Source organism: Carlito syrichta, unplaced genomic scaffold (assembly GCF_000164805.1).
Source record: "Carlito syrichta isolate Samal-C Ts95f unplaced genomic scaffold, Tarsius_syrichta-2.0.1 Scaffold169151, whole genome shotgun sequence".
In the NCBI taxonomy this organism is placed as follows: domain Eukaryota; kingdom Metazoa; phylum Chordata; class Mammalia; order Primates; family Tarsiidae; genus Carlito; species Carlito syrichta.
The window spans coordinates 49,854-76,138 of record NW_007113247.1 but is presented as its reverse complement, the minus strand read 5'-3'; the positions used below and the strand labels follow the sequence as shown (position 1 = coordinate 76,138).

General features: G+C 49.9%; 1 protein-coding gene across 1 annotated transcript in view; it reads left to right on the top strand.

Annotated features, from left to right (window-relative positions):
- XRCC1 (X-ray repair cross complementing 1) overlaps nt 1-20,232 on the top strand; it is a 29,328-nt gene extending 9,096 nt beyond the window's left edge. Inside the window, exons 3-17 of the mRNA XM_008051223.2 lie at nt 3,415-3,525; nt 13,083-13,241; nt 14,225-14,299; nt 14,397-14,508; nt 14,777-14,886; nt 14,960-15,071; nt 15,229-15,487; nt 15,808-15,924; nt 17,529-17,622; nt 17,756-17,888; nt 18,085-18,136; nt 18,226-18,365; nt 19,390-19,480; nt 19,929-20,004; nt 20,109-20,232. Coding sequence (XP_008049414.1) covers nt 3,415-3,525; nt 13,083-13,241; nt 14,225-14,299; nt 14,397-14,508; nt 14,777-14,886; nt 14,960-15,071; nt 15,229-15,487; nt 15,808-15,924; nt 17,529-17,622; nt 17,756-17,888; nt 18,085-18,136; nt 18,226-18,365; nt 19,390-19,480; nt 19,929-20,004; nt 20,109-20,222 — 1,755 coding nt within the window. The 3' untranslated portion in view covers nt 20,223-20,232. The remainder of the gene's footprint in view (nt 1-3,414; nt 3,526-13,082; nt 13,242-14,224; nt 14,300-14,396; nt 14,509-14,776; nt 14,887-14,959; nt 15,072-15,228; nt 15,488-15,807; nt 15,925-17,528; nt 17,623-17,755; nt 17,889-18,084; nt 18,137-18,225; nt 18,366-19,389; nt 19,481-19,928; nt 20,005-20,108) is intronic.
- The last annotated feature ends 6,053 nt before the right edge of the window (nt 20,233-26,285 follow it).

Below are 26,285 nucleotides of genomic sequence, written 5' to 3'. Positions count from 1 at the left end.
CACACACACACACACTCTCTCTCTCTCTCTCTCTCTCTGGCATTTCTTCTTCATAAGTAAAAAAAATTTCTGGAGATACAAATATCTCCATCCTCCCAGATGTGGGACCTGTGCTGTATGTGGTGGGAGAAGTAATGACGTTGAGTTCTACCCCCAGGGACTGAGGGAGAGGAGTTGGGAAGGGCTGGTCTTGGACATTTCCTTACAGTCAGGCAATTGGGCCCAAATTGCTCTGCTAGGTATTAGCTTATGTGACATGTATGCTGTTGATTTAAGCTGTCTGAGCCTCAATGTCCCCATTTATAAAATGAGGGTAGTAACAGACTCTTCCACTTAAAGTGGTTTTGAGGATTCAGTAATACCTGGCCCAGGAAGAGCTTCACCAAGTATAGTTGACAGAACAGTGCCGCCACCCACCCCCAAGAACGTCCACAACCTAGTTCTTAGAACCTGTGAATATCTTACTTTAATGGCAAAAGAGACTTTGCAGATATGATTAAATTAAGGGTCTTAGAATAGGACGAGTGCCATGGATTAGCCAGTGTGTCCCATGTAATCACAAGAGTCTTTATAAGGGAAAGAGGGAGGCAAAGTGTGAGAGCCAGAGATGCAGCCAGAGCTGTGATGACGGAGGCAGGAGGCCAGAGTACTGCCAGCTCCGGCTCTGAAGGCGGGGAAGGGGCCATGAGCCAAGGAATGCAGGCGGCTTGGAGAAGCTGAAGAGACAGGGAAGCAGATTCTCCCCTGGGACCTCCAGAAGGAGCACAGCCCTGCCCACACCTGGATTTTAGCCCTGGAAGACCCAAGTTCAGGCTTCTGACCTCCAGATCTATAAGATAATATACTTGTGTTGGTTTTAGCCACTAAGTTTGTGGTATTTGTTACAACAACAAACAACAATGGGAAAGGAACATACCAGGCACCTGGCACGTAGTAAGAATTTGAAAATGTTAGCCATGGCGATCTCCTTGTGACAGATGGGACACTGAGGTATGGAGCAGAGATGTTACTCAACGGAACCACTTGGTAAGGGAGGGCAGAGCCAGAGTTAGTATTTAGGCGGCATTTGTTCCTCCAGCAAATGGTTTCTCGGGGCTTCCTGTCCATCCACTTGTGCACCCTCAGGAATGTTTTGGAGGCCTACTGTGGTCATAGTGTTAGCAGCTGGACTTGGTATGTATTCCTCATTTGAACCTTCCTTATTTTACAGGTTGGGGAACTGGGGCACAAGGGGTGAAATGAAACTATTTGCTCTAGGATCAATCACACAGCAGTAAATCAGCAGAACTGGGAAGGACCAGACACTATTCATGGCTTTGAGAACACACAGCAGGGAACTACTCAGACATGTCTCTGCTCTTAATGGAGCTTAGAAGTCTTGTCGGGGAGAGAGATGCTAGTCAAATACAAACAAAAAAACCCCAACTATATAATACCAGGTGGTAATAATGAAAGAAAATAAAGCTGGCCAGGGGACAGAGAGTGGCGCCTGGTAGGAGGGGAGGGAGGCTGCTTGTGGTCTGAAGAGATGAGCAGAGAGCTGAATGATGGAAGATTTGAGGGAAGAGTGATTTAGGTAGGAAGGATGGCTGGTGCAAAGGCCCTGAGGTGGGGAGGGGCCAACCTGTGCTTGGCACAGAAGGGAGGTCAGTGTGGACCAACCTGTGCTTGGCACAGAAGGGAGGTCAGTGTGGACCTCTCTGGAGGAGAGTGATCAGGTATGGCAGGAGGCGGGACTGTGTACTGGAACTCACTGGGTGCCAGGACGGCACTGCCCAGGGCTCAGGGCTGGGAGCAGTAGGGAGTGTGGGGGAGCAGCAGAAGGTCAAGGCCGGCCTCAGTCTGGGGAAGGCCCTTCTGGTGGCACCACCTCTCTAGCGCATCTGTGGTAGGGGAGCTCGCAAGGAGTCTGCAGCCAGCCTGCTTGGGTTCCGGTCCAGCTTTGCCACCCACCAGCTGTGAAATTACATAACCGCTTCCTGTCTCCGTTTGTTCATGTGTAAGATGGAGATAATTATAGTATCTGTTGGGCAGAGCCGTTGTAAGAAGAGTAGATACATGTATTATTAGTATGAGTCTGGCACATCCTGGACACTTAGATGTTGGCTGCGATTGTTACGGTTGTTATTCTGTGTCATCTCTACTCCCTTCAGAAGGGGGGTTATTACAACAACCCTCCCCTTTTGCATGTGAGGAAACAGCTGCACAGAGAAGTGGGTTACCTCACCTAGGGTTGTACAGTGTGGACATGGCATTGTTGGGCTTGAGCCCAGGCCTTCCTCACCCCAGGTCCAGGCTGCGTCCTCCCGTGTGGTGGTGTTCCTGATTGTAGTAGTCTACAGGTGGTGTCCCAGTGACTGGCTGACTGGGAGATGGGAGCATCAGATAGTCCTGGGACTGGGTGAGGGCAGGGTAAGGTGGCAGGCAAGGCATCTTTGAGGGTTGTATTAACTTGTCATTCTAGGACCCTAATGAAAGAGCCCCAAACTGGTAGATAGATGATGTGCCTCTACTGTTCTTAACCTCCTTCTATGCCGGCACAGCTGTCTGCACCTTCAGTTGTCAGGCAGGATTGGCAGATTGCTGAGTGAAGCCCTCCTCCAGTTGGTTCTTTTTTTCTTTCAACAAATAATTATTGGGCATCGACTAATAATGCCTCCTGACTGATGGCAGTTAATACGTGCTTTTTTAAAAAAAATCTTTTTCTTATTTGTAAATACTTTGTAGAGGCAGGGTCTTGCTGTGTTGCCCAGGCTGGTCTCGAACTCCTGGCCTCAAGAGATCCTCCTGTCTCAGCCTCCCGAAGTGCTTAGGATTACAGGTATGAGCCACCATGCCTGGCCCTGTGGCCTTTATTTATGTACATAACCCTAGATATAATGATCATTCCCACTTTATAAATGAGAAAACTGAGGCCCCACGAGGTTAGCTGGCAAGACTGTACAGCTTGTGCGCAGCTGAGCTGGAATTCAAACCTAGGAGTCAGTAGTGAGCAGAGCAGGACAAAGCCCCTGCCCTTAAGACACTTCCACGGAGTCCTCTGCGATTGTGGATGGAAGGCGACATGTGCTGCTTACCTGCATGATGATTTGGATGAGGGTGTAACTCTGATGAGTGCTAACAAGGAGACATCTCTGCGGTTTGTGATGAGCCAATCTGGTGGAGTCTGTAGAGCCCAGGAAGCAGCTACGCATGGGGTGGGGTGTCAGCATTCACCCAGGGAGTATTTTGCAAGCTCCTTCATTCTCTGCCCATGCTGCGTGTAGGAGACACCTGGACCACTCAGCGCTGGTCTTCACTGGCATGGAGTTGACATTCCAGGGAACATGGAGGCCCAGATGGGGCTCATCCTGAGGTCCCAGAGAGAACCCAAGGACAGAGCAGCACTGACAGCGGCCTTTCTCTCCCCCGCAGTTGGAGAAGGAAGAGCAGATACACAGTGTAGACATCGGGAATGATGGCTCAGCCTTTGTGGAGGTGCTGGTGGGCAGCTCTGCCGGAGGGGCCGGGGAGCAAGACTATGAGGTAAGCTGGGCCTGATGCGGACCTCCGCACCACATGCCCCCACTGCTGTTTCTTCACCAGCCTCCAAGGCCACATGGGATGGAGGTGAGTCAGTGCTCACTGCCCTCAGCAAATCACCCAGTATATGGAGATGAGGGGCAGACACAGGGTGGTGAACCGCACACCAGGGGAGAGACTGAGTTTGTGTCATGGCTTCAAACAATACAGATTTACTCTCTTGCAGCTGTGGAGGTCAGAAGTCTAAACTCACTCTCTCTGGGCTAAAGTCCAGGTGTGGGCAGAGGCGCATTCCTTCTGGAGGCCCTAGGGGAGAACCTGTTTCCCACCTCGTCCAGCTTCCACAGGCTTCCTCCTTCTTCGGCTCACAGCCCTTCCTTCATCAAAGCCACCCTCACGTCTGCTCAGTTGCCACTTCTTCTCCAGCTCTGACTCTCTTGCTCCTCTCTTTCTTATGAAGGAAGACCTTGTGATGACATTGGATCCACCCTGATAATCCAGGGCAATCTCCCCCATCTCAGCATCTTTAACTTCACCCTGTCTGCAAAGTCCCTCTTGTCACATTTACAGGTCCAGGGATTAGGAGTGGACATCTTGGAGGGGCCATTATTCTGCCTATCACTGTCTCCTGTGTTTTCTTCTAGAAGCTTTATATTTTTAGCTTTTACCTTTAGATCTTGGTTCCGTCACAATGAATTTTTGTATATTGTATGAAATGGGGACAAGGTTAATTTTTTCAGGATTTTAAAAAATATTTGCAGAAAATATTGTATTTTATTTATTTATTTTTGAGTTTTCTTTTTTTTTTTAGTGGAGTCTCACTCTGTCACCCAGGCTGGAGTGCAGTGGTATGGTACACTCACGGCCACTGCAGCCTCGACTTGCTGGGCTCAGGTGATCCTTCCACCTCAACCTTTTAAAGTAGCTGGAACTACAGGCATGTACCACCATGCTGGGCTAATTTTTTGATCTGTTGTAGAGATGAGGTGTTGGGAGCCGGCCACAGAGGCCCACTGAGCGTTAGGGATCAGGAAGGGCCATTGACCCCGAGACCCCTAGGATGTGTTCAGGAGCTGTTGACCCATTTCCTCCCTCCTTTTCCATTTGGCACAAACTACCAAGAAAAGCTCCAGCTGGCTCTAACAGAAAACTCTGAGACTGGAACGTACACAGCTAACCTAGGAGTCTATTGCTCCCATTCCCCACGGCTTATGGTCTTTTGCTTTATCACAATTTAAGTTTGGCTTTGAGTCACATTGAGGAGCCTTAGTATAGGTCACAGGTTCTCTTGATGTGACCTTTAGAAATTTATAGATATAGGTTTTAGAAAATAGTTTATATAGATTAAGAAAATTTCAGTAACCATTTTATTATAGAAGTATGGTTAGTTCAGTTTTATTTAGGGGGGCCAGTGAAGTTTGAATTAGGCCAGCTGGTATTAGGAGAGTGTAACCATAGCAGCAATTGTTTTAATAAAAACTAGTTTGAATTAGTACATAATAGTGGAATTTAATAATTCACTATGGTGGTTTTGGGTTTAGACATTGAGTGATGTTAATTCAAGATGATGTAGTTGTAATACAATTAAGGGCACGTAAGAAACTGGTTTGGGGAACATTAAGCTAGCATAAAATACAAAAAGACAATTTGTGGTTGTTCTTCCTCATGTTCTTCCTTATGTATGAAAGAACATTTGCTTGAGAGTGGGGGGTGTCCTCTGTGTACCTGGACCTGTTCATGCGAAAGGCACATGCTACCTTTGTTTCCTGTGATGATGACTTTGCAGTGTGGGGATAAAAGCCCTGAGATTACACCCATTAAATGGCTTCTGGTCACCTGAGCAGGAATCCAGTCTCTTTCTTTCTCCCCTCTTTATTTCTCCAGAATAATCGCCAACGCTGCCACACCTTCCAAGGGACCCTCTAAATCTCTCTGCAGGGGCTGGCCCCCGCAATGAGGTCTTGCCAGTTTGCCCAGGCTGATCTTGAACCCTTGGGCTCAGGCAATCCTCATTCCCAAAATGCTGGGATTACAGGCTTGAGCCACCATGCCAGGCTCTTGAAAAATATTTTTAAAAGATTTCTGGCCAGGTGCAACAGCACATGCCTATATTCCCAGCACTTTGGGAGGCAGAGGCCAGAGGATTGCCTCAGCCCAGGGGTTCAAGACCAGCCTGGGCAAGTTGGTGAGACCTCGTCTCTGTAGTAAATAAAATTTTAAAAAATTATCTGATGGTAGTGGTGCATGCCTGTGGTTTTACCTACTTGGAAGGCCAAGGTGGAAGGATCGCCTGAGCCCAGCAAGTCAAGGCTGTGGTGAGCCGTGATCATGCCACTGTACTCCAACCTGGGTGACAGAGTGAGACCCTGAAAAAAAAAAAAAAAAAGACTTCTGTTTTCCTATTGAAGGGTTTTGGCTCTTTTTTGAAAATGAATCGACCATATGCGTAGGTTTATTTCTGTATTCTCTTTTTTCCATTGATATGTGTGTTTTTCTTCATGCCAATACCACATTGTCTTGATAGTAAAGTATATTTTGAAATAAACTTGTGTTAGACTTTAGTCTTCTTCAAGATGCTCTGGGCTATTCTAGATCCTTTGTATTTATTTCCATGTAAGTTATAAAATCATCTTATCAATGACCCTCTCTCTCTCTCTCTCTCTTTCTCTTTCTTTTTCTTTCTTTCCTACAGAAAAGCTGCAGAAGTAATACAAAGGCTTCCTATATACTCTAAATTTAGACTCCCCAAAGTTAACAAATATGTACTTATTTTTTTCTCATCTGAGAGTAAATTATATCTATGATGCCCCTTTCTTTCTGTGTACTTCAGTGGGTATTTCCTAAAAGCAAAGACTTTTTTTTTTTTGGAGTTGGTGTCTCTGCCCAGGCTGGAGGGCAGTGATAAAATCATCTTACCACAGCCCCGAACTCCTGGGTTGAAGCTATCCTTCTGTCTCAGCCTCCCAAGTAGCTGGGACTACAGGTACACACCACTATGCCTGGGTAATTTATTTGATATATGTGTGTATATATATAAATATATATATATTTTTTTTTTTTTTTTTGAGTTGGAGTCTCACTCTGTCACCCAGACTGGAGTACAGTGGCCGCTCCTGGCCACCGCAGCCTCCACCTGCTGGGCTCCGGCGATCCTTCCACCTCAGCCTTACAAGTGGCTGGAACTACAGGCGCGTACTACCACGCCTGGCTATTTTTTTTGGATTTATTGTAGAGATGAGGTCTCGCCAAGTTGCCCAGGTGGTCTCGAACCCATGGGCTCAGGCAATCCACTCACCTCAGCCTCCCAAAGCACGGGATTACAGGCTGAGCCACCAAGCCCAGCTTATTTGATATATTTTGTAGAGACAGTGTTTTGCTATGTTGCCCAGGCTGGTCCCAAACTCCTAGGATCAAACAATTCTTCTGCCTCAGCCTCTCAAAGTGCTGGGATTACGGCATGAACTACTACATCCAGCTTCTCATAAAGTTCCTTATAGCAAAAGAAAATCTAGACTCATGCGTTGCATTAATTTGTCATGTCTTGGTTTCCTTTCATCAGGAACAGTTCCCGTGACTGTTTTTGTGTTTCATGCCATTGACTTTTTTTTTTTTTTGAGTTGGAGTTTCACTCTGTTGCCTAGGCTGGAGTACAGTGGCATGTTCATGGCCACCGCAGCCTCAACCTGATGAGTTCAGGCGATCTTCTGCTTCAGCCTTCCAAATAGCTGGAACTACAGGTGTGCGCCATCTTGCCCTGCTAATTTTTTGACTTAATGTAAAGATGAGGTCTCACCATGTTGCCCAGGCTGGTCTCGAACCCCTGGGTCCAGACAATCCTCCTGCCTCTAACTTACAAAGTGCTGGGATTACAGATGTGAGCCACCACACCTGGCTAACCATTGATGTTTTTGAAGTCAGTGATTTTTGTCACATATCACATATCATAGATTGTGCAAAATATCTGATGTTTCCTTGTGATTAAATTTAAGTTACACACTTTTGACCAGAATACCACAAAAGTGATGTCATACTCTTTTCAGTGCAACTTACAATTGATGTATTTTTTTGTTTTGTTTTGTTTTGTTTTGAGTTGGAGTCTCACTCTGTCGCCCCAGACTGGAGTGCAGTGGCCGCTCCCGGCCACCGCAGCCTCGACCTGCTGGGCTCCGGCGATCCTTCCGCCTCAGCCTTCCAAGTAGCCAGAATTACAGGCATGAGCTACCACGCCCGGCTGATTTTTTCATTTATTGTAGAGATGAGGTCTCACTGCCCAGGCGGGTCTCGAATCCGCGGGCTCAGGCAATCCACTCACCTCAGCCTCCCAAAGGCGTGGGATTACAGGCTGAGCCACCGAACCAGGCTACAATTGATGTTTTGATATTGACTTTGTATCTTTTGACCTACTTTTGACATCTTGTTATCTCACTAAATTAAGTTACTAATTCTTGTAGTTTGTGTAGATCCCTTGGGATTTTCTGCATAGGCAATCATGCTATCTGTGAAAAAAAGAGATTTTTTTTTCCTTTTTCTCACCTTGTCACTCTGGCTCCTGCCCCTAGTGCATTACTGAATAGAAGTAGTGAAAGCGCAGGCCGAGTGCAGTGGCTCATGCCTATAATCCCAGCACTTTAGGAGGCCAAGGTGAGAGAATTGCCTGAGCCCACGAGTTTGAGACCAGCCTGGGCAACTTGACGAAACCTCGTCTCTACAAGAAATCAAAAAATTAACCAGGTGTATTAGTGCATGCTTGTAGTTCCAGCTACTTGGAAGGCTGAGGTGGAAGAATCACCTGAACCCAGCAGGTTGAGGCTGTGGTGGCTGTGAGTGTGCCACTGCACTCCAGCCTGGGTGACAGAGTGAGACTGTCTCCTGATCTTAGTTAGAGGGAAGGTTCCTGATCTTCGCCATTAAATATGTTACCTTAGGTTGTTTGTTTTTTATAGATGTTCTTTGTCAGGTTGAAGATGTTCTTTTCTGTTTTTAGTTTGTTGAGAGCTTTTTTCATGAATGTATGTGTTGCATTTTATCAAGTGTTTTTCTGCTTTACATGGTACTTTATAGCAAATTAGATTTCCTGTAATGAACATTTCTTTTCTCAAGTTAGATAAATTTTTTTTTGGAGTCAGAGTCTTACTCTGTTGCCCAGGCTGGAGTGCAGTGGCATGCTCAAGGCCACCACAGCCTCAACCAGCTGGGCTCTGGCAATCCTTCCACCTCAGCCTTCCAAGTAGCTGGAACTATAGGTGCAAGCGACCATGCCCGGCTAATTTTTTGATTTATTGTAGAGATGAGGTCTCACCATGTTGCCCAGGCTGGTCTCGAGCCTCTGAGCTCAGGCAATCCTCTCACCTCAGCCTCCCAAAGTGCTGGGATTATAGACATGAGCCACTGTGCCCAGCAAGGTTAGATAAATTAACAATCTTCGGGACTACTAAAAAATTTTCTGTTTCTTTTGGCAAACAGACTTAGATCAGAATTCTACTTTTTAATGACAAAAAAAATAAGTGCATTTTTAGCTAAAATTTTATATTTGACTTGTGAATATTTACTTGCCTTTCCTGTCTATCTAGCAAGATGGAATGACTAGGTGTAGTAGGCATGGCTTTCCAGAGAGGCAGACTCAATAGGATAGAGATAGAGATAAAGAGAGGACTTATTAGCAAAATTGGCTCATATGACTATGGAGGTTGCAAAGTCCCATGACATGCTGTCTGCAAGTGGAAGATCCAGAGAAGTTGATAGCGTGATTCAGTCCAAGTTGGAAAGTTCAAAAACCACAGAAGCCAGTAACATAGCTCTCAGAGGAACTCTACCTCTCTGTATGGATAGCAGTTTCCAGCCACAGTTGGCCCCACCCCTTCATCTGAGTCACCAGGTGACACATTCAGCTTCCCTGTCAGCTCAGAATCAGGCCTCTTACAAACAAATATAGTCAAGGCCACGGAGATGGCTTCCTTCCTGTATAATTTTCTTTGTCCTTCTTGTTTCCTTTTCACCATCAGCCGGGCACAAAGAAACAGAGTTATTTTCTACATTTTTCTCAACAAAAGGCTTTATTTTTAAATTTCACAAATTTTACAGTATGTCGGTTCGAAAAGAGACTAAAGAACAAAGTATACCTCACTAAAAGTGGCTTACTGCGTAAGAAAATTTATTGTTTTCTTAGGAGGGATGTCCAGCATTAGGCCAACCTAGGGTGGTTCTGGCAACTTAACAGAGTCAGAGTGCTTGCTTGCCACCTCTTGGTTCTTTGGTATCTGCCCTTGTGGTCACAGTATGATTGCTGCTGTCCCATCTGTTACTTGGTAGCATCCAAAGCAGCAAGTGGCGGAGGAGGTGGGATGGCAGGAATGCAGTGGCCCGCTCTCTTCCTCTGTTTCTCCTTCAGAAGGAAGGAGGGTCTTTCCCCAGCAGCCTTCCTCGTATATCCCATTGGGCAGCTCTGGGTCATGGTCCATCTGCTGGCAGAGGGGATGGAATTGCTTGGATTAGTCATGGTGCACCCCTTGGTACTGGGCACACAGCCCTCCCGCTCGCCTCAAAGCTGCCTGGTCAGTTTCATTGTCATTTGTTCCTTCATCATGCTGTCAATAGCTCCATTTACTTCTCTGAACTATAAACACACTTATTGTGTGTCTTATAATGTCAACACAACCTCTGTGTAAACGAGTCTGTAGTTTGTAGTTTCTCTGGACCCTAAGTCACGACAGCTTGTGTCCTCATGGGGTGTGTGTGTGTGTGTGTGGGTGTGTGTGTTTGTATTTTAATCATTAATGTCTGTTCTTTGGGAATATATCTGTGGGAATTCTGCTTGAAGTACTTTCTTCCAGAGAGGATTTGCCCTGCCATCAGGCACTGTTATGTACACAGGACCACTTAAAATTTTTAGCTTGAGTTTTTTTTTTCTTTTTCACTGAGAACACACCTGTGAACAGTTTGAGTTTTTCTTTTTTCTTGTTTTTTTGAGTCAGGGTCTCACTCTGTCACCCAGGCTGGAGTGCATTGGCACCATCATGGCTCGCCTCCTGGGTTTAAGCCATCCTCCCACTCCAGCCTCCCAAGCAGCTGGGACTACAGGCTCATGCCATCACGCCTGGCTAATTTTTTTTTAGTTTTTCTAGATAAGATCTTGCTATGTTGCCTAGACTGGTCTCGAACTCCTGAGCTCAAGCAGTCCTCCTGCCTCAGCCTCCCAAAGTTCTGGGATTACAGGCGTGAGCCACCACACCCAACCTCAACTTGTGTTATTTATTTATTTATTTGAGTCAGAGTCTTACTCTGTTGCCCAAGCTGGAGTGCAGTGGTATGCTCACAATCACTGTAATCTCAACCTGCTGGGATCAGGCAGTCATTCTGCCTTGACCTCCCAAGTTGTTGGAATTACAGGTGTGCACCATCAGCTAATTTTTTAATTTATTGTAGAGATTAAGTCTCGTCATGTTGCCCAGGCTGGCGTCGAACCCCTGGGCTCAGGCAGTCTTCTCTCCTCCTCCTCCCAAATTGTTGGGATTACAGACGTGAGCCATTGCACTGGCAGCTTGGGTTTTTCCATGCAGATAGCCAGCATGAATTTTTCTCCAAATCCTTGAGAGTACAGCCTTGTTAGGAGTTGTTCTCCAGAGGGAATTTTTTCTTTTCTCTGCTGTCTGCCAGAATTAAGGCCAAGGCCAAGGCCAAGACCGTCCAGCTTCCCACTGACTGTTCCCATAGGCACATATCCCCCTAGTCTGCCTACTGAGGGTGTTGCCTTTCGAGATGTCCCAGTTCTGTGTGATGTGGTGAGCTTTGAGGTGACATTCTTCCTTGCATGGAGCTGAGGTTTTGTGTCCTGTTCTCTTTCACCATCACCGTGCAGCTCTCTAACAAATCAAGTTCTGTTCCCCCAGGGGACAGCACCAGGGCAAACAGCCAACAACAGTCAGTGCTGCCATGTCACTCACAGCCCCACCAGAAGACTGAAACCACACCACCACACCAGTATGTGTGTGTGTGTGTGTGTGTGTGTGTGTGTGTGTATTTTTTTAAGTAGAGAAAAGGTTTCTTGAACTCTACCCCCTTGGCCTCCCAAAGTCCTGGGATTGCAGATGTGAGCCACTGCACCCAGCTCTACCTGTTATTTTAAGAGAAAATTTATTAATATAAAGAACTAGTGTTATGGTAGACTAAGTTATGATGAAGGATCGATGGCAGGCCGGGCGTGGTGGCTCATACCTGTAATCCCAGCACTTTGGGAGGCCAAGGCAGGAGGATCACTTGAACCCAGGAGTTTGACACCAGCCTGGACAACATAGTAACACCTCTACAAAAAATACAAAAATTAGCCAAGTGTAGTGGCGTGCGCCTGTAGTCCCAGCTACTTGGGAGGCTGAGGCAGAAGAATTACTTGAGTCCAGGAGGACAAGGCTGCAGTGAGCAGTGATCATGCCATTGTACTCCAGCCTGAGTGATAGAGTGAGAACCTGACTCAAAAAATATAAAAGGAAGCAATAGCAGGGAGCAGCTACCATTCCTAGGGTTGGAGGGACCAAAGAAAGGTTGAGGGCACGGTGACTCACGCCTGTCATCCTAGCACTTAGGGAGGCAGAGGTGACAGGATTGCCTGAGCCCAGGGGTTCAAGACCAACCTGGTCAAATTGGTGAGACCTTGTCTCTGCAATAAATAAAAAAATTAGCCAGGTGTGGTGGCACATGCCTGTGGTTCCAGCTACTTGGAAAGCTGAGGCGGAAGGATTGCCTGAGCCCACCAGGTCGAGGCTGGCCATCACCTGAGCCCAGAAGGTTGAGACTGTGGTGGCTGTGAGCGTGCCATTACACTCCAGCCAGGGCAACAGAGTACGACTCCAACTCAAAAAGAAAAGAGGTTGGGGTTACTGAAACAGCCGAGGAGCTGAAACTCAGCTCCTGCTCCCCCACCAGCTGCTGCTGGTGTTCCTGAGAGGGACTGGATGAAGCGGTGTTTGGACCCTGCACATGCCGTTCATCTGCTGCTGCAGGAAGGAACCACTACAGAAGCCTAGGATGATGCTCACAGCATCTGCACAGGGACAAGGAGGAGCTCGGCCCTCTCCCGCCTGAAGCCTTGCAGCCTCTCTCTAGCTCCCCCTATTGGCCTAGCCAGATGAGGAGCAGCTGGGGAAGCAGAACTGTATTTTGCCAAGACCCTGGGGGATCACAGAGCCCAGCGTTCTCTCATTTCTGGACTCCAGTTATTCTCCTTGCCTTTCTGCTGACTCACCAAGTCACTATGAATATTCTCGGCTGGGAAAGTTCCTTAGGACAGGTAGCCCACTGTATTGTCAGATATGGAAGACTCCATGAAAGAATTTAAAGAAGGATCATTCAGATTGGGAGGTTAAAAAGAGCCTTCTGGGCCTATGTTGGAGCAGGATTAACTGGAGACCCAGAAAGAAAGGAAGAGTCTAGAGACATCCAGACCCAAGCTGGGTTCTTGTGACTCCCTGGCCCCTACTTGGGCCCTCTGCCCTCTTCCCCAGCCCCAAGCAGGTGTCATCTAAACGAGCCTTCCCTGGCTATCACTCATTGTACCTTCTTCCTCCCAGGTCCTTCTGGTCACCTCATCTTTCATGTCTCCTTCCGAGAGCCGCAGTGGCTCAAACCCCAACCGCGTTCGTATATTTGGGCCTGACAAATTGGTCCGCACAACAGCCGAGAAGCGCTGGGATCGAGTCAAAATTGTTTGTAGCCAGCCCTACAGCAAGGTACCTAGGGTGGGGACTGGGGGATGCAGAGTCCTTGGTCCTGGCTGAGGAAATTGGGGGCTGATTTGAGTCCCAAGGGGCTGGGACAGCTGAAGCCCCCAGGGGACTAGGGGGAGGCTGGATTTCTGCACTTCCTGGAATGAGTTTGAGGTTTTCCCATGCTGAGAAGCTTCATTTCCTGGAGGGAATCTAGGAAGGGCGAAGTCTAGCGTCTCAGAGGGAGCAGCTGACTTAGAGTGGATCTAGTCATTAACATCACAAGATCTGGAGTCTGAACACTGGTGTCAAATCTGTCTACAACACTTTTTAGCTGTGTGATCTTGGGCAAGTGACTTACCCTCTCTGGGCCTTCATTTTCTGATCCCTGCATGGTTGTTGTGGGTTAAGTGGTGCTAAGCTGTGGTAACAGTGAGTCCTGAGTATGTAATGGTGCCACACAGTAGAGGTATACTTCTTGTCCTTGTGGCTGTCCAGGGGAACCGTTAGCCTGTCAGCTAGCTTCTCTCCACAAAGTCATCCAGGGACCGAGGCTTCTCCCATTTTCTGACTCTGCGTCCAGCTTGCAGAGGGAGAAAGAGCCTGGAACATTTAGTGCTCTGAAAGTGGCACACGACACTCCCTCCCCTCCCATAGGCATGCGTTTGGGCATGGGGCGTGGGTTCGCCAGGACACCCAGCAGACTGCCAGTTGCAGTGAGGGCTACAGGACGTAAGGCATGTGAAGGGCTTAGAGACGAGCCTGGCCTAGGTAGGGCTCAGTAATAGCAGCTTCATATTGTAAAGGCCATCAGCAGCAGCAGGGCGCTGCCCTAGTCATAGATGTCCATAAGAGGGTAAGAGCCTCACAGCCCTGGAGACTGGAGAGGTGAGGAGGCAGCAGCAGAGGCCTGGAGTGTCGCAGCTGCATAGCTGGGTCCTGCTGGGTCTTGGGGCCTGGCCTCGGTCCTTGGCCACACTCTCTGACTCCCACCCTTCCGTTCCCAGGACGCCCCCTACGGTCTGAGTTTTGTACGGTTCCACAGCCCCCCAGACAAAGATGAGGCAGAGGCCCCACCCCAGGTAAGCGCTACCCGTCGTCCCCCAGAGCCTTCTCCCTGCCTCTTCACCCCCCACCTGCCAGCAGCCCACCCACAGCACTGATCTTGGGGGACCTTAGAAAGTGACAGTAACCAAGCTCGGCCAGTTCCGTGTGAAGGAGGAGGACGAGAGTGCCAACGCCTTGAGACCAGGAGCGCTCTTCTTCAGCCGGATCAACAAGACATCCCCAGGTAAGTGCACAAACCTGGGCCCTGAGTGAACAGAACGTTGAGACCTAGACTCTAAGCTCTGAGGGAGGAGGAGCTGGAGCCTGGACCCCTGGGTCTGAGGGAGAAGGAAGCTGGTCTTGGCCTCCAGTGTCCTGTGGGCGGAGGGGTCTGGGGCTGGAACTCCTGGATCGCTGTGGGCTTTGGGTCCAACACTGTTATTCATAGATAGAAACGGAAGGATCTTGGGGCCCAGCCCTCTCAATCTTGGATCCACTTTCTGCTTTTGTAGCCACAGTCAGCGACCCAGCAGGACCCAGCTATGCAGCTGCCACACTCCAGGCCTCTACTGCTGCCTCCTCAACCTCTCCAGTCTCCAGGGCTGTGAGCAGCGCCTCCAAGGTGAGATCATCAGGCCTTGGAGAGATGGAGGGGGAGAGACGCTAGAGGCCTCAACCCACCCCCACCCTCTCAGCCTCAGGAGTCTCCTAAAGGGAAGAGGAAGTTGGATTTGAGCCAAGAAGAAAGGAAGACCCCTAGCAAACCATCAGCCCAGCTCTCACCTCCTGCCCTCAAGAGACCCAAATGTGAGCAACCTAGACCCCTTGTTTCTGTAGGGACCTATGTTCTTGTGTCCTAGGGTAGGACAGGGCAGGGGGCTGGACTCCCTGGGTCTGAGGGAGGGGGGGCTGGAGGTTTCACCTCAACGCTGCTTATTAACACTCTACTCTTTGGCTTCCCCAGTGCCAGCTCCCACTCGGACCCCAGCCCCAGCCCCAGCCCCTGTCCCAGGACAGGGGGCAGTGAAAGGAAAGCCCCGGGGAGAAGGCACCGAGCCCAGAGTACCCCGAGCTGGCCCACAGGAACTGGGGAAGATCCTTCAGGGCGTGGTGGTGGTGCTGAGTGGCTTCCAGAACCCCTTCCGCTCGGAGCTCCGGGACAAGGCCTTAGAGCTGGGGGCCAAGTATCGGCCAGACTGGACCCCGGACAGCACGCACCTCATGTAGGCCCGTGCCCTCCTCTTCCTCGTGCCCCCATTTCTCCCCATCTCCCTCCGTCTTGTTTGCTTTCTGTGTTCACTGTGTTAACGCATGCTCTTTCTCTCTGTGTCTCGCTGTCTCCTTAGCTCTGGGACGTCTTACTCTTCCTGACTTCTACGTTTCTCCCTCAGGCTCTCATTTCTTTTTCTGTTTCTCCCAGTCTCATTGTCTCTTTCTCCTGACCTCATCGTTCTTTCTCCCTCTGTCACGTTTCCCCTGTCTCGTTTTCCTTTGTTCCTCAGATCACATCTAACTGACACCCCCTAATCCTGTCCCCCGCCAGCTGTGCCTTTGCCAACACCCCCAAGTACAGCCAGGTCCTAGGCCTCGGAGGCCGCATTGTGCGTAAAGAGTGGGTGCTGGACTGTCACCGAATGCGTCGACGGCTGCCCTCCCGGAGGTGAGACCTCCCTGTGTGTACACCTGTGGCACACATCAACCTGCCCCTTTTCCCATGCTGGGGCGGTACCTGGGATCTGGAGAGAAAGCAGACAGGGTCCTGCCAGTGAAAACACAGGTGGTCCCAGCCCAGAATCAGCAATCTCCTGAGAGTGCAGGGACTGGGGGTCTCCAGATGAGGGAAGGAGGCTCTGTCTGGGAGGGTCACAGAGGGAGAAGTCTGTGAAGTCTGCTTACTGGGGAAGGAAAAGGACATTGCAGGCTGGAGGAGCAGCATGTGCAAAGGCTCAGGGGTGGGAGAAAAGCGTTGGACATTCATTCAGAGAAGGTCCCGGAAACCTCTGCTTGCTGCCAGCCTGGGCTGTGCAGGGCTGGGGATCCAGACGTCAGGCTTTGCCCTGGAAGGCATCTCACTTTGATGAGAGGGTCACATTTGTTATAACACAGTGTGGTTGGAGCCCAGGGAGAGGCCTGCAGGGAGGGAGGGGCCTTCAAGAACAAGAAGAGGTCTGCCAGGCTGAACAGAAACAGAGAGCATGCTGGTCATAGGAGACAAGGTCAGACAGCCTAGTGTCTGCTGGAGGAACTGCAGTGGGGCTGAGCTCCCAGCACCCAGAGGAAGGGGCAGTAAGAATGAGCCTGGGGACACAGGAGCCATGGAAGGTTTTGAGCTGGGCAGGGCAGGGTCAGATCTGAGGCCTGTGGATTAGAGAGGAGACTTGAATCTTACTCCATTCAAAAGTCAGCTGTGCCTGGTGTATTAGACAATCTGCTTTGGGGAAAAATGAGGCTGGGAGGTGTATGGGGTCAGCTCAGAAAGGATTTCCAGTGCTTGGCCGACACGCTGGGCTCCGTCCAGCTCCGTACACCCTTCATCTCTTATTTCGGAGTCCAAACATCCCTGGGAGCCAAAAGTTTTTTACTTGGTTTAGCACAGACTAATTTGGCTGCACGATCATCCTTAACTAATTGAAGCACTTTGTGGACTTGATTTATCCCCTTAAGTGTGTCATGATATCAACTACGGAATTTTTTTTTTTTTTTAGTTGGAATCTCACTCTGTTACCCAGGCTGGAGTGCAATGGCATGCTCACAGTCACTGCAGCTTCAACCTGCTGGACTCAGGCAATCCTTCCACCTTAGCCCTCCAAGTAGCTGGAACTACAGGCACACACCACCGTGACTGGCTAATTTTTTGATTTATTGTAGAGACAAGCTCTCGCCAAGTTGCCCAGACTTGTCTCGAACCTGTGGCTCAGGCAATCCTCTTACCTCAGCCTCCCAAAGTGCTGGAATTATAGGTGTGAGCCACTGCGCCCAGCCTAACTACAGATATATTAATGAGTTTGATTATGGGGTGCTCCCCCAGATCCCACTGAGGGTGTAATGTAACAATCTGTACACTAGTCATTTTTTCTCTAAAATCAGAAAAATTCAAAATTCTGAAACCCGTCTGACTCCAAGTGGGGCCTACCTGAGCTAGGAGGGGCAGGCTGGGAGTGAGATGGTGATTCCCACCCTGAGTGAGTATTTAGTTGATGCCTGTGGCAGTGGCCTCCTGTCACCCTCCCCACCTCCTCAGAGGACTCCGTATTCCTCCCCTAGGTACCTCATGGCAGGGCCAGGATCAAGCAGTGAGGACGAGGGGGGCTCTCACAGTGGCAGCAGCGGGGATGAAGCCCCCAAGATTCCCCGAAAGGTCTGATGCCCCTGCCCTGGGGTATAGTGGGGGACACCACGAGTGTGTGGCTCCCCCAACTCTCCACTCCTGCTTCTGCCCCACACACCCACACTGTTCCTGCCTTCCTCACCCACCTACTCTCCCTCCTCAGCGCCCTCAGACCAAACCCAAGCCCCCTCAGGCAGCCGGACCTAGCTCACCTCAGAAGCCTCCAACCCCCGAAGACACCAAAGTAGCTTCACCAGGGCCCCAAGAAGATACGGACACTGAAGAGGAGCAGTCAGGTCAGAATCTGAAGCGGGTGGTTGGGGACCTGGACTTCTGGGTCTAAGGGAGGAGGGCCTGGGTGTCTGGATAACTGCATTTGGAAGGCGTGTGAAGTCGGGGGCTGGTGGAGTCCTGGTCTGCGCTCTGGAAGGAGGTTCAAGCCTTGCCGGGAAGCAAGACAACACCTTGAGTTGACTGAGCTTCTACTTGCAGGACGGAACCATGGGGCCGAAGACTCTGGAGACACTGAGGATGAGCTGAGGAGGTAGGGCTGAGACTGGGGAGGAAGGTGGCCCGGTCTTGGGTGTCGGGGGAGCTGCTCTGTTCACCCTCTGCCCCTCTTGGCTTCCCCAGGGTGGCCGAGCAGCGGGAACAAAGACAGCCCCCTGGCCATGGGGAGAATGGTGAGGACCCGTACGCAGGCTCCACAGATGAGAACACAGACAATGAGGATCACCCGGAGTCTCCTGACCTGCCAATTCCTGAGCTTCCAGGTTGGAAATCCCTCCATCCCTCCCCAAATGGGATTTTGCCCCTCTCAGTTCTCAGCTGTGATTGCCTCAGCCAGCCCTGGGGTCATTGCTGCCCCCACGATTTGTCTCCCTTCTCCTTCCTCCCCAGCTCCTGCCTTGGTCTCCTCTGTGCTGTGTTCTCCTAGGCTTATTCATTTCCTTCAGCGTCTTCTCTGTGTCCTTCCTGTTTCTTGCTATGATCATTCCCCTCCATGGGCATCCCATTCCAGGTGTGAGTGGCCCTCATGCTAGTGCTTCACCTCCAGGTTCCGATCTGTGGGTTTGGTGTGAGGCCAGCTCACCAGGTGACACAGGTGCCACGCTCCGTTGGGACCTCGGTGGTGGGCACACCAGTGTCCACTGTAATGCTAGTCTTTACCCTGGATGTGGATGCTACCTGCACATGTGTTGTGCGTTTGCCTTTCCAATATAAAAGGATATGAAAGAGAGGAAATGGGAAAATCCTGCAGGGGGTTGTGGGAAGCGAGGAATGAGAGTTAGATTCTTCTAGAATGGAGGGAGCAGAAGAAAGGCAGGCAGCGGCTGTGCAGGGGTGAGGTCTGGGGGCCGCTGGAAGAGCCGTTTCTGCCCTGTTCCCTGTGATGGGCAAGAGGGTATTTTGGTCCTCCAGAGCCCCCAAAGTGCCATCAGCACATTGATGGCCAGAAGGTAAGAGCCAGAAGTGCCTGGGTTGAGGAGGGGTGACAGTGGAGGTGAAGAAGGGGCAGGCGCTGAAGTTCTGTCTGGGCCAAGCTCCAGTGGCTCCGGCCTGTCTGCAGAAACAGGCCACAGTAAAAGTCATTGTGTCTTCTGTTCAAGCAAACAGACAAGCCACCCAACCTCCCTGGTAGGCTCTGATGGGCCTCCTGGCTGGGAACTGCAGCTTGCTGTCTGATTCCCCACCCGTGTGTGGAAGCCCCTCTCGCTGCTGAGCCGGCCTGGTCGCTCCTGGGTGGGGCCTGGGAACTCCAGGCCCTCACTCCTCTCCTCCCCCTTCTCCCTACAGACTTCTTCCAGGGCAAGCACTTCTTCCTGTACGGGGAGTTCCCTGGGGACGAGCGGCGGAAGCTCATCCGATATGTCACCGCCTTCAACGGGTCGGTCTCCATCCAGGGTGGGAAAGGGGCGGTGGGTTCAGGGGAGGGCCCAGGGGCCTGGTGGGAGGGGACGGGCTGTGGGAAAGAACACCAGGAAGGCGGAAGAGGGCCATGCCCAGTGGGGGGCACAGGCCATGGGGTCCACACACCAGCCTGCCACCCTACCACTGTGCAGGCCGGATGCCTCCCTTCCTTCAGTTTCCTCCAGCATGAGGAGCCCCACCCTTCTTCCGAAAGGGTTGCCCTGAGGACCAGGCACTGTGGGAGCCATTGTCTTCGTGGCTGTGGCAAGACTGGTGCCGGAGGGGATGGAGGCTCGGGCAGCCTGGAGGGGCACAGGCGGGCACAGCGAGAGGACAGCCGTTGAGAACAGCTGGGAGGAGGATTTCGAGACAGGGCATGCTAATTCTCTGACGTGCCCTCTGCCTCTTTTCTTCTCTGCCACCAGGGAGCTTGAGGACTACATGAGTGACCGGGTTCAGTTTGTGATCACAGCACAGGAATGGGATCCCAGCTTTGAAGAGGTGAGGCCCCGAGGGGCAGAGAGAGGGCGTCCTGACCTGCCTTTGCATTCCTCCATTCCCTCTCGATTCCATATTCCCATCTGGGCCCCCACTCCACCCTGCAGGCCTTGATGGACAACCCCTCCCTGGCATTCGTCCGTCCCCGATGGATCTACTGTTGCAACGAGAAGCAGAAGTTACTTCCTCACCAGCTCTATGGGGTGGTGCCCCAGGCCTGAAGTATGTGCTTGTGTGTGCATGCATGTGTGCATGAGTGTACACACACGCATGCACGCGCACGCGCGCACACACACACACACACACACACACACACACACAGATGCATTTAATAAAGATGACTCACAGCTCCAAGAGGCTCCTTGCTGTCTGTTTGACGTTTGGGTTTTGCTTCCCCTCTGTGAGGGCCTGGTCCCTGGGCTGCTGTAGCCTCCTGTCCTGGGTCTGGGGAAGGATGACCCAGTCCCCATCAGAGACCCAGTAGGGAGGAACTGCTTTATCTCCCCTCCCTGGCCCCTCACCTCAGTGCTGGCAAGACTCAGGGAACTGGGAATCTGATCCTAGCACTGTCCCCCGCTGTTCTGACCCTCTGACCATGCCTGTGTCTGTTGTCCCTTCAGGGTTATGGGCTGGAGGTCTGGATGCTCATGTGGTGGGTCACTCTCTCGGCATCCCAAGGCCAGGGTTTTCAGAAGTAGCCGTATAATGTCACCAGCTCAGTTTTACTTCTCCTAATTTAGGAAGTAGAATGGGAGGAAAGCATTGGAATCAACCTACCCAAATCCTGACCCCCGTTCAAGGCGCCACCACATGTAAGATGGGAAATGAGCTCGGTGTGAGGGAATCGGGATAGAGGTCTGGCCTGAGCAAAGGCCAAGAAGTGGGAACCAGCTGGAAGCGATCAGAGGAGCATGCTGCTTTTGGTGAAAAGGACTCAGGCAGATTTAACCTGAAAGGTGGGCACAGTCCTTGCGGTTGTGCTGTCCAGTGTGGTAGCCACTAAACAGCCATTTAAGTTAATTAAAGAGAAGCTGGGTGCGGTGGCTCGCACCTGTAATCCTAGTACTGGATTGCCAGAGCCCGTGGGTTCGAGACCAGCCTGGGCAACATGGCGAGACCTCATCTCTACGATAAATCAATAAATTAGCCTGGCATGGTGGTGTGCGCCTGTAGTTCCCAGTTACTTGGAAGACTGAGGTGGAAGGATTGCCTGAGTCCAGCAGGTCAAGGCTGTGGTGGCCTTAAGCGTGCCACTGCACTCTAGCCTAGGCAACAGAGTGAGATCCCAACTAAAAAAAACAAAAACAAATTAATTAATTAAAGTGAAATGTACCGAAAGCCTCACTTCCTCAGTCCAACAGGCCACACGTGGCAAGTGCTCTGTGACTACTGTGTTAAGCAGCACAGAGAACACTTACATCACCGTAGAAAGGTCCTTTGGACCAGGCTGGCCTGAAGGGCTGTGAACACCAGGCCCAAGAACTTGGACTTTATCCTGAGGGTAGGGAGGTCAGAAAGGGGCTTGAGCATGGCGAAGGCCAGGGTCAGAGGTAGGTTTGAAATCTGACCTTTGGGCAACCTTTTCTGGGACATTCCTAGCCCTTTCCCAACTTCTGCCTCATCAGCCAGCCGAGGGTTCAGTCTCACTCCTTTCTGAACCTTGCTTTTTCATCCTTAAGATGAGGGTGACTTAAACTCTGCATTCACTCATTCATCTGTTCATTCGTTCATACTCCTACTGATATCTCTCTATGTTAGTTTCCTGTTGCGGCTGTAACAAATTACCACAGACTCTGGCTTAAAACAACAGAAATGAGGCCAGACAGTGGCTCATGCCTATAATCCCAGCACTTTGGGAGGCAGAGGTGAGAGGATCGTCTGAGCCCACAGGTTCTAGCTTAGCCTGGGCAACTTGGTGAGACCTCATGTCTACAATAAATCAAAAAAAGTAGCCGGATATGGTGGCGCGTGCCCGTCGTTCCAGCTACTTGGAAGGTTGAGGTGGGAAGATCACCTGAACCTAGCAGTTCAAAGCTGTGGTGGCCGTGAGCATGCCATTGCACTCCAGCCTGGGCACAGTGAGACTCCGACTCAAAAAACAAACAAACAAAAAAACAGAAATGCATCGCACAGGTCAGGAGGTCTGAAATCCAAAATGGATATCACTGGGCTAAAAGTCAAGGTTGGCAGGGTGCGTTCCTTCTGGAGGCTGTAGAGGACAATCTGCTTTCCCATCTCTTCCAGCTCCAGGAGGCTGCCCATGGTCCATTCCCTTCCATATGCAAAGCCAGCAACAGCCAGCTGAGTTTCCCAGTGCATGACTCTGATACTGACCCTTCCGTCTCATTCTTCTGCATTTTAAGGTCCTTGTGATTATACTGTGCCCACCTGGATCATCTGAGCTAATCTCCCTGTTTTAAGGTCAGCTGATTAGCAACCTTGATTCCTCCTCCTACGCCACATAACATTCAGAGTTTCCAGGAATTGGGAGATGAACGTCTTTGGGGGGCTATCACTCTGCCTGCCACTCTCAACGTGTGGAAGACACTGGAAAGGCAGTGTGGAAATTAAAAAAACAGACACTGGTCCTGATCTCATGAGGTTGACATTGTGTAGTGGGAGAGAGATGGTGTGTGTGTATTGCCGCCTGTAGAAAATGTTGTGAGAGCAGATGAAGCAGAACAGTGTGAGGGGAGGAATGGCAGGGTTGGGAGAATCTAAATGGGGTGATGGGGGAAGGTGTCCCAGAGGACTCATCCCTGCACAGGGACCTGGCAGAAGCAAGGGAGTACCTGGGAAAGCCCTTCCAGGCAGAGAAAAAGCAAGCGCAAAGAGCCTGAGGCAGGAGCAGATCTGCTATGTAACAAGGAACAGCAGGGCACTGGGCTGTCAAGAGACCCAGGATTCACTGGACTCAGCCACTGCCCCACTATTTGGTTGCAGGCAAACCCCATCTTTTCTGGCCTCATTTTTCCCATCTGTATAAAGTAAGGTTGGACCATACCAACACCTCTCAAGTGAATTTGAGTCGTTGAAACTTTGAAGCTTTGGAGGAACTGTCCCAGGACAGCCTTTCATATCAACAAGGATACAAGCAGCCCTGCCAGGTTTGGAGAAGAGAGTGGAATCCTTAACCCACTCTGTACTTGCCCTGTAAGGTCTCACTGAGTGGACTGCAGTACAGCAGTCTGCTAACTTCCTTTCTCTTGCTTGGTTCCACCCCTTATGCTGGATACTTTCCACAGTCAGCTCTCGTTCCACCCTCTACAGATTTCAGATCTCAGCACAAACATGAACTCCTCTAGAAGGTCTTTCCAAATCTCTTCTGTATAGTAGCATATGCCAAGTATACACCCTTATGATGCTATTTCTCCTCCATCACAGTTGTAACTTTACATTTGTTTACCTACCTTTTCATCTATGATTTATACTTTCTTGTCTCCTAAGGATAGTTTCTCTAAGATAATTATCCTTTATTTTCATCTAAACGGTGTTGAGTTTTACTCCTTACGTTTAGATCTTAATCACAAGAGACTTATTTTTGTGTATGGTGTGAGGTAGGGATCTGTATTAGTTTTCTGTTGCTGCTGTAACAAATCACCATAAGCTTCATGGCTTTAAACAACACAAATTTATTTCATTATAGTTCGAGGGGGTCAGTAGTCCAAAATCAGCCTCAGTGGGCTAAAATCAAGGTGTCGGCAGGGCTGTGTTCCTTCTGGAGGCTGCAAGGAAGAATCCATTTCCTTGCCTTTTCTAGTCTCTAGAAGCTGCCCAAATTCTTAGGCTTGGAGCTTTTCATCACTCAAGTCTTTCATTGTTCCATTTTCTCTGATTCTTCTGCTACCCTCTTTCCCATAAAAGGACTTGGGTTATTACATTGGGCCTGCCAGAATAATTAGGATAATCTCCCCATCTCAAGAAAAGAACCTTAATCACATCTGCAAAGTCTCTTTGGCCACGTGTAAGATAACACAGGTTCTGGGGATTAGAAAGTGAACATCTTTGGGGACCAGTATTTTACCTACCATGGGATTCAGTTTAACTTTTTTCCACATCTCTTAGCTTTATATACTGATTAGTCTGTCTGTTCCCCACTCATCCCATCAAGGGTCAACAAACTACAGCCCATAGGCAAAGTTCAGCCCACCTACAGTTTTTGTAAATAGTTTTATTAGAACACAACCACACTCTGTCAGTTATGCATTGTAATGTGTATGGCTGCTTCTCTTCTAGAGAGGCATAGCTGAGTAGTTGTGGCTGACACTGTATGGTCTAAAAAGATGTACAGATGCTTCTTGACTTCCAGTGGGGTTTATGTCCTGATAAGCCCCATCACAAAATGGAAAAAGCATAAATCGAACCATCATAAGTTGCGGGCCGTCTGTACTATTTGGGCCTTTGCAAGAACAGTTTGCCATGCCCTGATTTTCAGGCCATATGTCAGGATAAGCACAGATGTGTTTCTATCTCTCAGTTCTCTTCCATTTGCCTGTTCCCAAGCCAACACCACAAACTTCATCACTACATAGCTTTGCTACAATTCTTGTATCTGGGTTGTGAGGGGCAGGGGTTAGGGGGCAAAGGCTCCCCTACTTGTTCCTCTAAATCAATTTAGCTTCTTCTTATTTTTGTTTTTAAATTAGTGTCCAGCCAGGTGCAGTGGCTCAAACCTGTAATACCAGCACTTTGGGAGGCGGGGGCGAGAGGATTGCCTTAGCTCAGGAGTTTGAGACCGGCCTGAGCAACATGACAAGACCTCATCTCTATAATAAAAATTAAAAATAAAAATTAGCCGGGCATGGTAGCACATGCCTGTGGCTCCAGCTACTTGGAAGGCTGAGACAGAAGGATCACCTGAGCCCGGCAGGTCAAGGCTGCAGTGGCCATGAGTGTGCCACTGCACTCCAGCCTGGGCGACACAGTGAGACTCTGACTCCAAAAAAGAAAGTGTCCACTGTCCTCAATAGACCAGGTCTGTCCTCAATGATGTTCCCCTAATACCCCAGGAAGAGCCCAGCATAGAAGGTGCTTACACACATCTGTGGGACAAAGAGCTGCCGACTATTAGCTCACTCATCCTTATTTTAGAGTGGGAGAAACAGGCTCCAAATTTGCTCAAGGTGATGCTCGCCCCCTTACAAATGGGCCTTATAACGTGCCCCCCCTCCTTTCTTTTGAGTCGAAGTCTCACTTTGTTGCCCAGGCTGGAGTGCAGTGGCATGCTCATGGCTACTGCAGCCTCCACCTGCTGGGCTCAGAGGATACTTCCACTTCAGCCTTCCAAGTAGCTGAAACTACAGGTGCGCACCACCACACCCGGCTAATTTTTTGATTTATTGTAGAGATGAGGTCTCTCCAAGTTGCCCAGGCTGGTCTCGAACCCATGGACTTAGGCAATCCTCTCGCCTCCACTTCCCAAAGTACTGGGATTACAGACATGAACCACCACACCCGGCAACATGCCCATTTTACAGCTAAAGCACCTGAGTCCAGAGAAGTAACAAAGCTTGTCCAAGGCCCCATGAGACCAGTAAGAAGTGAGTCAGGGATGGCTCTGAAGCTCGGGCTTGTAAATGTTTTTATACTGTCGACACCCTTAGTTTTTGCCCAGGGATCTTTCCATATCAGTACATATCGTACTGCTTTTTCCTACAGCTACAGATTCCATTTCGTGGCAGTATTGTAACTCAACAGCTAGTTCTCTATTGATGGGCACTTGAGTTGTTTCTAACCCTTGGCCACACCCATCCCACTGCAATGAACACCCTTACCTTTATGCCCTTTTCACATGCATGAGTTTATAGAATAAATTCCTACAAGTGGAACAGTTGAAACAAGCATGTGTGTATTTAACATTTTTTAGATACAGTCATACGGCCTAAAAGTAGACACTAACTTAAACTTTCAGCAACAATAAGGAGACAGCCTGTTTGCCCACAGTCCTCACCAGCCCAGGGTGCTAACAGACATTTTACCTTTGTCATGCAAGTGGGTGGGAGAACCGGAGCCAGAGCTGTCAAACCACAGCTCCAGATCCATGGTTTGGGACCCAGTGCTAAAACTCTGTGGTTGGCACCTCGCTCTCCCCAAAGCAGGTGCGCAGTCTCTCAGCCGGCTCAGTTCAGCCCGGCGCAAACGGTCAGTCTCTTCCTGCCAGCCAGCTGGAAGAGGCAAGCTCACACAGCCTTAGAAATCCCATCTCTAGGCCGGGCTCAGTGGCTCAGCCTGTAATCCCAGCACTTTGGGAGGCCGAGGTGAGTGGATTGCCTGAGCCCGCGGGA